Source organism: Bos mutus, chromosome 21 (assembly GCF_027580195.1).
Source record: "Bos mutus isolate GX-2022 chromosome 21, NWIPB_WYAK_1.1, whole genome shotgun sequence".
Classification (NCBI taxonomy): domain Eukaryota; kingdom Metazoa; phylum Chordata; class Mammalia; order Artiodactyla; family Bovidae; genus Bos; species Bos mutus.
The window spans coordinates 22662821-22675044 of record NC_091637.1 but is presented as its reverse complement, the minus strand read 5'-3'; the positions used below and the strand labels follow the sequence as shown (position 1 = coordinate 22675044).

The 12224-nt window shown below is 43.5% G+C and overlaps 1 protein-coding gene across 1 annotated transcript in view; it reads right to left on the bottom strand.

Annotated features, from left to right (window-relative positions):
* The window catches only part of LOC102277636 (ADAMTS-like protein 3), a 111077-nt gene extending 99501 nt beyond the window's left edge, over positions 1–11576 (bottom strand). Inside the window, exons 1-4 of the mRNA XM_070358201.1 lie at positions 11564–11576; positions 11308–11437; positions 3026–3218; positions 2753–2932 (exon numbers count right to left, since the gene is read on the bottom strand). Of these exons, the coding sequence (XP_070214302.1) occupies positions 2753–2932; positions 3026–3218; positions 11308–11437; positions 11564–11576 (516 nt within the window). The remainder of the gene's footprint in view (positions 1–2752; positions 2933–3025; positions 3219–11307; positions 11438–11563) is intronic.
* Positions 11577–12224: the final 648 nt, after the last annotated feature.

Below are 12224 nucleotides of genomic sequence, written 5' to 3'. Positions count from 1 at the left end.
AAGAGTCAACTTTCCTTTCTTGTAGCTACAAAAGCAGCATAAGAGTTGGGGCTCCTTTCCACATAAAACTTGGTTCAGATCTAAGCAAATCAGGGAAAAGGAATGATACAATGAATGAACAAAGCCCAAACATGCCATGAACAGAGTGAGTGAATTACAGCTGCAGCCTGAGAGGCTTGGCATGGTGAAAAATGGAAATTCTGGCGTGGCTTTTTGGTCTTTCTGGGACCAGGGGTAGTGGCCGGTTCCAACGGGGAAGGGACACATCCAGAACCATGAAATGGATGACTGCCCTGGAATGAGCCATCCCATGGCAGAGGGACGAGTCTGGCAGAAAGCTTTAGGGAGGGTGGCAATTTGGCATCAGGATCTCTGCCAAAACAAGGTAACTCAGAAATGAGAGAAAATATTAAATATCAACAGAAAAGCTGAACCATACAGGAAAATACAAACTGCAGGGCAACACATGTGCCTGACTGGACCCAAGTCTGAACACCAGCTCTGCCCAGCTGTGACATGGGCACACCTGCTCCTCCTCCAGATGCAGGTTTCCTGGATATGTGGCCTTGACTGGGTGCAGGCAGATGTCTTGACTGGGCTTAAGCTTACCTCTTGGAGTGTGCACAAGCTTGTTCTTGCCTCCACGATGGCCACCTAGGAAACTGATCTGCCTCTGGTCCAACCCAGCTCAGATGGATAACCTCCTTTGTCTCCTTTTCTTCCTCCCAACAAAATCCCTCCCAGTGAATGATTTTTCCTGTCCTTTTAGCTAGCCTGAGTTTTTCTACAGATCATGACTCCAACACACTTTAACATGTCTCCTGTCTTTGCAAAGACACTTGAGGAAGAATGTTTACCTGCTCAGAGGTCTGCAGGGCCCAAGGACCTGTCAGCGATCTCATGGCCACTGACTGCAAGGACACTATCAGCCAGATGAGAACACCATATGGGTGCTCAGGAAGTAGCTTCCCATTAAAATGCAATAAAAAAAAAGTTGGGTCATTATGAGTTAGAGCTGAGAAATGGTGTATGATTTTAGAGACTAGAAGACGTCAGAGAGGAGGGAAGCTCAGAGCTGGGTCTGGGGGTTTGAGGGTATCAACAAGAGCAAAGACACAAGGCAAGCCTGAGTCGACGGAGTGATGGATGTTCATTTAGTGAAAGATAACCAGCGACTGCAAATTCCATCATTCACAGAGAGAAGGAACAGTAGAGGAAAGTGAAGGTGTCACCCCCTGTCTCTCCTTTCTAAAAGGCCAGTGGGAAGAGTTTGTTCCAGTAAATGAGATGGAACTGTGAAGGCCTCTGCTTTCTCGGAGAAAAGAAGAGATGAGGAGGGCACATCTAGATGCAGGGGCCTGCTTTCCATGCCACCACTGCTCATACCTCATCTTTCCTTTTTCCTGCCTCTTCCTCTTGAGTTAGGGCAGCATGTGCCCAAAGACATTACTGCCCAGAACAATCCCTACTGTGGACACACTGAAGGGTTCAAGAACTCTCCCAAGGAGAAGGGGCAGGTGAGGAAATGCTTCCCAAAGGGTACTGTGCCTGACAGCACCTGGGGAGTCTCATTCAAATGCAGATTCTGATTTCTTAGGTCTGTGTGGGACTTGAGATCATCATCTCTTACAAGATTCCAGCTTCCAAAGAGATCCCTGTGAGGGGGTTGGCATATACACACTATTATGTATGAAACAGACAACTAATGAGAACTTACTGCATAGCATAGGGAACTCTACTCAGTGCTCTGTGGTGACCTACATGGGAAGGAAAACCAAAACAACAGAGGGGATATGTGTACATGTATGGCTGATTCACATTGTGGTATAGCAGAAACCAACACAACATTGTAAAGCAACTATACTCCAATAAAAATTTTAAAAAGAATAAGCAAGACTGGAAAAGCTGGAATAAGAAGAAAGGGGGCTGGGATGTGAGTCCCATCCGTTCAAGGAAAGCCCCACAAGGAACTGAAAGTTGATTTTTCAGGCAACAAGACCTTTAGGAGTTGACTTGATAGATGGAGTGGTGGGAGTACTATGAGGTGTTAAGATAGTTTGGAGAGGGGGAAGATGGTACAGAGACAGGGAATCAGGTGGGCAGTGTAATACATAAAAGAGGACCCTTGCAATAAGGCCAAAAGGCAAGGATTCTATTCCTACTTCACAGCCTATTTTAGCTATTTGTGTTTGATTTCTCCCTCTTGAAAAATGGGTATTGCTACTAGACTATATTAAGTCCTAAATATGCACTAAAATGTTAGTTTGGAATTCTGCTTACTGCAATTAATGTGAGCTTGAGATGATAAAGAGTAAATTCAGCAGTGGTATCAATGGAATACAGAGGAAGTAAAGGTATGAAACATTTTCAGAAAGTTGAAATGACAGGGTTTAATAAAATTCTATATAAGGAGACATAAGGCAGAGAAGAACAAAACTGATTTTGAGTTAATCCTGGGATACAATGACTTTGGTTTTCTCAAAAGACAGAAGTCATGGGACTTGGTGTAGGAGAAATATGATGAGTACAGATTAAGTAATAGTGAGTAAACACAGAAAATGAATCATTATGGGTGGGTCTGGAGCAGGGCACTCACACAACCCGGAGAGTAAATGTGTCCTGAAATTCTGTGTCCTGGACATTCCACTCACATCAAAGGAGCCCCAGCTCTCATCTGAGGGAGGACATACTGAAAGGCTGAAAGGGAGGAGGAGCAGAAAAGAAGGAGCTGTAAATTTGGGATGGCCCTTACCTTGGACCAGTCTCCCACAGTCCAGTGTGGAGGACAGTCTGTCCTGGCACAGGACTTACGGGATGAGGCCTTGGGTCCTTGGCACAGTTCCTCAGAGAGATTCAAGAAGCTGCCATCCGTTAAGAGCTGCCGACAGGTGACCCTGCGATTCTGCGTTCCCCCTCCACAGGTCCTGGAACACTGGGAGGACACAAGGAAGTGAGTCCACGGGCTCAGCCCTCTTCGATTTAGTGAAACATAGGGCTCTTACGATCATAAGCCTGGCAGCCATACCTGCTGCCACTCTTCAATATGCCAGCTAGGAGGGCAGTCAAACTGGTTGCATGCTTGTAAGGCATGGGGTTTCTCATCTCTGCATTCCTCAGGTGGGGAGGGGGACTCCCCAGGGTGCAGGCAGTACACTTCTCGAGTCTGGATGCCAACACCACAGGTAGCTGAGCAGGGTCCCCAAGAGCCCATGTGCCACCTGTACCAAAACAACAAGTGGGCAAAATTCACTGTCCAGTGGACTCAGTGGGACACCCAGAGCACGGACAACTGCACGCTGCTCTCTGGACTTCCAGCCTCCACCCTCCATATCCATAGCATCAATAAACGCAATTAGAGTGCAGAAATACAATGTTTAAAGGCAAGACATGTCAGAAAAATGCTTAAAGATTTCACCTGTCTAGGAAAATCTGGAGTGAAAGAGAAGCAGATTTCTCTCCATCCTAGCCTACCACCATATATCATTAATAAAATCTTGGTTTTGTTTTGAATAGAGCCCCAAAGCAAGGATGATTTATATAAGGTGTCAAAAGAAATTTTAAATGCTTAAAAGCACACTTCAGGAAATTTTTAGGGCACCTGGATTCATTATTTGGAATATCCCTAAGAAAATTCTTTTATGTTAGGATTGGATTTACAGCACATATATATACATAATGTGATTCCTTTCCAATAAGATCTCGGAAAAATCAGGTTTTCTCATGAAACATCTGCAAAAATGAAAAACCAGGGCAGTTTCTTTGGGTACATATTTCCAAGTTGCCTTCAAAAATGATTCTCTCAATTCACACTTTCGCCAGAAGTAGAGAGAGCCTGGCTTCTACAGCCATACGACCACTGGACCGTGTATCATTTGAAAAAGGCTCTGCCCATCTGATGGGTGAAAAATTGTATACAATGATTATTTTAAAACGTGTAGATATTTAATTATTAGTAACCATGAATCTTACCCCAGCTGTAAAATATTTTTCTAAGCTCCTGGCTTATCAAAAAGACAAACTTTAACAAGAATATAGAGAATTTAATAATATATTTGAAAATTTGATGAAATAGATAAGCTATTAGGCAACTACAAAAAGTACTTTTGAAGAAAAGGACTAGATTGTGCTAATTTTGTGATTAAGTTCCTACAAGTTTCTAAGAAACAAATAAATTCTTATGTTACTTAAAATGTTCCAAGGTAAAAAAGAGGATTAGAACGTAAAGAAAACTTTTGATTATAATCTATGATTATATATTTTTAATTTTAAAAAGAGAGAAATAGAAATTCTAAGTAACAAGCATATTAATCAAAGGATTAAAATAATACAGTATGAACATTCATTTGGAAGGACTGATGTCAAAGCTGAGGCTCCAATACTTTGATCACTTGATGTGAAGAGTCTACTTATTGGAAAAGACCCTGATGCTGGGAAAGATTGAAGGCAAAGAAGAAGAGGGTGACAGAGGATGAAATTATTAGATAGTATCACCAACTCAGTGGACATGAATTTGAGCAATCTCCGGGAGATAGTGAAGGACAAGGGAGCCTGGGGTGCTGCAGTCTATGGGATCGCAAAGAGTCAGACACGACTTAGTGACTGAACAACAAGAGCAACACACACTGTGAACTGAACATTTGTATCCTTCTCCAAACTCCAAAGATTCCAAGAATACTTGTATTATTTTCCAAATTGTTCTTATATTTTAACGTCTTCTGTAATAAATTCATCTTTCGTTTGGCGAATCTGTGAACTATCTTCATTAGCATTAGATTTTTTTCATATGCTTTGGAATGTCATTTTGCAGGCTCAACTGGAAGGGGTTTTCTCTCCCTCCACCTCCTTTAATCCTTTTCTCTGTCTCTTAACCCTTTCTGTCTACAGTTTGGTTTGCCTCCACCGAGCCCTCGGGGGTATCCAGGCTAGAACCAGGTCCACGTGGATAATGTGGCATAGAAGCACTATGAAGAACTGACGACCCAACCACTGAGCCAACAGGTAAGCCAGGGCTGGATCTGCTCCCAGGGCTCTATTGTGTCTGTCCTTCATCTTCACAGGTGAGCAGCTTCAGGTTGTGGTCAGCAGCAGCTTTTCTTCACAAAAAAGTAAGGAATATGGGTCCTTTTCCATGAATTAAAAGAAAGATGCTCAGTCTCTGTTACCCAGAGGATCTGAACTCTCAGTGACCCCAAATGCTGTGGGGCTAAAGCCCAGAAGAACCATAGGTCCAGTTCCACTGACCACTTCCCTCTTCTGTTCCTTTCCCAGCCTATGCAGTTATTTTCACCGTTTCCTGGGTGTGATGTTTCCCTTTTTTATACTGGAGCTATCACTGATCTGTATTTGGAGCAGAATGTGAAATTAAAACATGATCTGAATTGGAAGTATATTCGTTAACCTATTAATTAGACTGCTAGTATACAAAGTTCCAGTAGCTTTAGGGGTGAGGAAAATCACCAATAGTAGATACTCTGACGACAATCAGACCACACAGCTAAAAATTAGAAGGTTTTGTTGCACTATTGAAACAACTCAGCTTAACTATGTAAGTTATTAGGAGCAACTTTGGGATGGTCAGTCTTTCAAGAAAGTATATAACTACTAGAATTGATCGGTGACATAAGGGACTGGAAGGGGAACCATTCTTATTCAAGAAACAGGCAACAATTTCTTATTAAGAGACAATGAATACAGCATTTTTTAATTCAAGACCTGGGTAACAAGTTGGTACAGAAACATTTTACTCTTGGCTTTTGTCTCCCAACCTCCCTGTCTAGCCATGTTGAGTCCTGTCACAGAATAAGAAGGCTCTTCTTGGACTAGTGGAACCATTATGTAACCCTGCCCATTTCTCTCTCCTGGAAAAAGCAAACTCCATAAATAGCAGACACTCAGCAGTTAAAGGACAGACCAAAGGGAGTAACCCTAGAAGAGCAAATAAACATACAACGCCCCACCTTGGAGAGTTCAGGCTAATACATCAAACACATTTGCCTCTGGGTAAATAAAGATCTACTGACTGTCCAACCCAATCTCACTGGTAAGTTTCACCCTGGGGTGATATTTTACTGCTATTGCCCTTGGAGTCAGTAAATATTTGTATGGAAAGTATTGTGCAACACCCTGTTCCTGTTATTCCTACACCACTGGTTTCTAGAACCTAAAACATTTTTGTAAACTTACCTTTATTTTGGCATCAACCCTTTGTCTCTGCTGGTTTTTTTCCAAAATAACTCTCAACCTTCAAAAACTTTATTAAACTTGCAACTTTGAAATGAGGAATAGTATTTCTCTTCACATAAAAACAGACCCTTAATTTTGCAAAGTGGCCAAGATATATTGTGTGCTGTATTAGTCCCAGCTTGAAAGCTCTGTGGGCAGGACTGCCGAGGCAGATTATGTGCAAGACCCCTGGCTGAGGCTGAGAGATGAGGAACCTGCTTGTGGGCTAGTGCATGAATAAACCCGCATGCTCCCTTCAGTAGCATAAAGGGACAGTTTCTAGATCTGTAGTCAGATGTTGCTCCAATTTGGTGAGCAAAGGAAGGATAGCACTGCAAACCAAGCTCAGCCCTGCCTTGGCCTCCTAGGCAGGTCAAGCAGAGGCTGGTAGTCTTATAACTAAAACAAACCCTAAGCATTTCAAAGGACTCAGGAGTAGACATGAGGATAATTGCAAAAATACTAGGTAGAGTCCTGCAGATGTGAGTGAAAAATGCAACCTGAAGCATGACTCAACAATGAAAGACTAGAGCTGAAAAGGACCTTGGTGATGATAAAGTCTAACACCTTTCATCAACATTCAGATGAAGAAACTGGGCCCTAAGAGCCAAGGGACATGTCTGAAGTGTCCTGATCGAGGCAGAACTGGCCTCTACTCCATGTTCCAGATCCATTCACTTCTCTCTGCACTGTTAAGACACATCCCTATCATGTGTCCAAGGTTAGGATCCCATTTCACACTGTTGACTTCATATACAAAGGAGCAGAGAGCCCCTGATCACTTTTATGGGAGAGTATTAGCTTATTTCATGGATAAGGGCTCCAGGCAGAGGGCCAAGACCCAGAAGGCATGAATGAGCAGGAGCATGGGTCAAAGTGAATAATTCAGTGTGGCTGCTGGGCAAGTTCAAGTTCCTCTGGGTGTGTGTGAATGAGCATGTGTGTGTGTGTGCGCACGCGTACACGCGCTGTGGTAAGGTGAGAGAAGTCATGACAGGAAATGTGGTTCAAGAACCTAAAACCAGGGTCACCAAGGACTTTATCTGCTCTCATGGGTTGAACTGCTTTCTTCAAAATGAAGCTGAAGTCCTAACCACAAGAACTCATAAATGTGAACTTATTTGGAAATAGCATCTTTGCAGATGATAGAGTTAGGCTGAGGTCATCAGATGTTGGGCTCTAATTCAATAGGAGCAGTGACCTTATAAAAGGGGAAATTTCAATGCAGAGACCTACAGAAGGAAGATGCTATGAAAACCCCCGGGGGATTTCCCTGGTGGTCCAGGAGTGTGGCTAAGGCTCCACACTCCCAATGCAGAGGGCCCGGGTTGCATACCTCGTCAAGGAACTAGATCCCACATGCCACAACTAAGACCTGGTACAGCCAAATAAATACCTAAATATTATAAAAAGAAAACGCACAGGGAATGCCATCCGCAAGCTGCTGCTGCTGCTGCTAAGTCACGTCAGTCGTGTCCGACTCTGTGTGACCCCATAGACGGCAGCCCACCAGGCTCCTCTGTCCCTGGGATTCTCCAGGAAAGAACACTGGAGTGGGTTGCCATTTCCTTCTCCAGTGCATGAAAGTGAAAAGTGAGAGTGAAGTTGCTCAGTCACATCCAACTCTTTGTGACCCCAGGGACTGTAGCCTACCAGGCTCCTCCATCCATGTCCATGGGATTTTCCAGGCAAGAGTACTGGAGTGGGTTGCCATTGCCTTCTCCCATCCACAAGCTAAGGACGCTCAAGCTACCAGAAGTTAGGAGAGGCGCATAGAACAGGTTTTCCCTCAGAGCTGTCAGAAGGAACCAACCTTGACTAGGGGTTTCTAGACTCCCCATATGTGAGACAATGAACTTTGTTTAAGCCACTCAGCTTGTGGAACTTTGTTATGGAAGCCCAAGGGAACTCATACATATGGCGAAGTAAAGACTGTGGCTTTTCCACAGGGAAAGGAAGTCACTGGAGGGTTTTTTGTGGGAGTTTACACGGCCATTCTCCAATTTAGAAGACAGTTTCACAGTCATATGTGTACATATGGATCAGAGTAGGAAACACTAGAGGCAGGACTCAAATTTTATGATAAATGGTCAGGGACATATCTAATTTGGACTCAATCCAAGGACGCTTTCAGATTCACATGCAGGCAGGCTTTAAATGGGTGACACTCAGATGAATTATGGCAGGCTAGCTATTTTGGTTAAGGTAATTAATTAAAAATTTATAATTGATTTCAATATCTCTACCTTTGTTCTCCCCATCCCAGGGTTTGAACAGTCTCTTTTAAGTGTACATTTTTTTTTCTTTTTTTTTGGCCATGCAGTGCAGCATGTTGGGAATCTTGGTTCCCCAACCAGGGATCAAACACACATCCCCTGCATTGGCAGCTCAGAGTCCTAATCACTGGACCACCAGGGAAGTCCCTAAATGTAAATTTGATTTATCAAATGCTCCAATGGCTTCCCAGCAACTCTCAGGATCAAGTCCAAATGCCTGGCATGGTCCTACTATGTCTGGTCTCATCTCTGGTCATCTCCTGACTTCCTTTCTGTCCAGTTTCTTGAACACACCAATTTCTTCCTTTCCTTGGGACCTTTGTATATACTGTGACTTCTGCCTAGAACACTCCTTCCTCTATGCTTCCCCTGGCCAACTTTCACTCCTCTTTTACATATCAGCTTACATAGAACCCTCAGGGAGGCCTCCTCTGAATGCCTGCACCCAATCCTCAGTCCAAACCAATCTACATTAGGTCCTTATGCAACTCTTGTTCTTGAGACTTTTTCTGTTTCTTTATAGCATGTATTATAATTTAAGTAATATACTTACTTATGTTTAACTCTTCCTCTTACCCCATCCCAAGACTCAAGTTGAAGGAACCAAAGTAAAAACCTTGTAGAGCACGATTCCAATTTCTTGGGACAACAGATTGAGATATTAAACTATGCTTCTCACCTCCTGCATTTCCCCTTGTCCTTCACCCTGGTCAGACGGGTAGTTTCCATCTCACAGAGCCTCACTGGAGGGATGTGGTGGGGGTGGGGGGAGGAGAACAGAAACTAGCTTCTCTAAAAATATCTAAATTATTGCTTCTGATATTAGATTAAGAAAAAACTGAGAAACATAAGATGAATAATTTGGATTCCTAAGGTTTTCAATACTTAACATGAGTGCTATTTCCCCTGAGATAAAGGGGATGTTCCAAATGGACAGAATCTCAGCATCACCTCCCATATACTTGATGTTCTTGGAGCGCTCTGGATAGACTTGCTGATACAGTGGGCATCCTGACTCCCAGTTAGATGAAACCTTCTAACACTCCTACTGTGTTGTGTCTTCTGCCATTTCCTACTAGTATTCTGGTGTGGATGACTCTGGAATTCAGTAAACCTGGGGGCAGAAGTAGGAGGTCTAGGGAAGAAGATTTCCTTATGCTGTTTCTGGGCCTTGCCCACCAAAGTAACTGTGTAGGTCTTTACTGCCTCGTCTCAGTTGAGTACAGCACAATGGCTCTAACGTAAGTCAAGAAGTTCCCTGGGGACTTCCCTAGTGGTCCAGTGGTTAAGAATCCTCCTTGCAATGCAGGGGATGCAGGTTTGATCCCTGGTCAGAGAACTAAGGTTTCACATGCCTCAAGCAGCTAAGCCCACACAGCAACCACTGGGCCCTTGCACCGCAACTAAAGAGTCCATGTGCCACAGTGAAAGATCCCATGTGCTGCAACTAAGACTCTACACAACCAAATAAAGATATATATATATATATTTTTTTTTTTTTTTTTTTAAAAGGAGTTTCCCATATTTCCTTAGCTGACAATCTAAGTCAGAAATATAGTAATGGATATAAAATGCTATGCCTGGTTCCCTGTAGATGTGGTCTCCCCAAGGATGAAGCTGGCCTCCTCCAAGACTGAGCAGGTTAGACACCAAGACCCACAAAGAAAGGACCCATGTGCAGGACAGAGAAGTATGGATCTCCAGGATGCCCTCACTCACTGGATCCTCACCACCAGCACCCTGAGACCACCAAGACAGGACTTTCTTCCTCACAGCCAAAACATCTCATGGAATCAAAATCAGAAAGATCAAGAGACTTCCAGAAGCACAAATTATTTCCTGAATAACCATAAAAATCTATCTTTACCCCTGGATGTAACAGACATAATAAATGTCCTCAGTTGCTTAGAATCCCAGACATAATTAAACTTACCTTTAGTGAATGCAGGTACCTAATTAAATGGGTGATATAATTACTAAGAGGCAGAAAGAGAATCTGGCAATGAGGAAGAGAGGAGGTGACTGGGAATGAGCTTTCAACTTTTGGCTTTAAATATATCACAGAAGAGGGGTCAAGATTATACAGGTAAAGGATAGAAAAGGGAAAAAACTGGGGGCTGGATTTTGGAATGTCTTGTGAGAAACTAGTGATGCTGAGTTATAATCTTCTGGAGCTAACAATAGCCACGGACAGAAAAATATGAGGAAAATCTACACTTCCTTCTGATAAAAATCCTCAGCATCTTATAAGGACTTAAGAGAGGAAGCAGATTAATTTTTAAGGTCAACCTTTCAGGCCAAGGAGACCAAAAATAAGCCAACATTGCCCACTCTTTGGGGACTCTTAACAGTACACCCCATAATCTGAGATCTCTGGCAGGTCAGTGGGAAGGGTGAGAACACACTGGTGTGATTTCTAGATAACAAGTAGGAGATCACTCAGTTAGTCCACAAATATGGACAGAGCACCTTCTGTGAACCTGTGCTAACTTGACCTCAGAGCCTGTGTTCCCTGATGTGGCTTCAGGCAAAGAAGTACCCCTGAAGGGACAGACATGAGACAACAAAACTGCTGAGCTCATGGTGTTGCCAGCAGCAGCCAGTTCACATTCACTCATGTATGATGCAAACAAAAGGCCGGGTAAAGGGGATTCCCACTTAACCTGGCAGTATTCGTGTATCTTAGTGAGAATCTGGCTGGCACATAGCTTGAACAGAGAAGGGAGAACTCTGTTCTCCTTGGGTGACTCCCCCCTCAGCCTCAATACACATGCATGATTCTCTGCAGAGAGCAAAAGACCGCACGTACCTGGGTGGGCAGGGCTCTGTGTTACAAGCCTGGCTCATCGCCGGAGGGCGGTGGACCATATCACACAAGGTGTCATTGACTGTCTGCTGGGTCTGCAGGTGTAAGCACACTGCAATGGCTTCTTGATGGCCTGGAGGTTGGAAAGAGAAAAGAAAATACGCAAATGACTTAGAATGACTCATTGTGGGGAAAAAAGAAAACAGGGTCTTTGAACCCCTCATTCTTAAGCCACTGCCCTTTTGACTGTATTGCTTGCCTGCAGGAAGCATTGCGGGGTCCACATGGAGCAAATGACTGTGCCTTTCCCAAAGTCTCCCAGGCTCTATTATTTCCTCAGTCACTTTGTAAACTCCCAAATGGTCACTTTGAGACATCAAGGACCACCCCTGAAACCCCATCCACCGTCACACTGATCTGCCTTTCAAACACACTCAAGGCCAGGAGTTCCTGCAAATGAATCATCCACATGCTCCTTCCAAACATATACAATAATTTCCCTAAGAGGAATTTTCATATCAGGTCCTAAAGAATAACACTTTCTCACATGAATGGAATCAAACAGTATTTGTCTGCACCTAATATATATTGGACTGCAAGGATATCAAGCCAGTCAGTCCTAGAGGAAATCAACCTTTATATCCTTTACCTGTATATATGACCCCTCTTCTGTGATACATTTAAAGTCAAAAGTTGAAGGACTGATGTTGAACATTCATTGGAAGGACTGATGTTGAAGCTGAAGCTCCAATGCTTTGGCCACCTGATATGAAGAGCCAACTCATTAGAAAAGACCCTGATGCTGGGAAAGATTGAAGGCAGGAGAAGGAGACGACAGAGGACAAGATGGTTGGATGGCATCACTGACTCAATGGACATGAGTTTGAGCAAGCTCTAGGAGATGGTGAAGGACAGGGAAG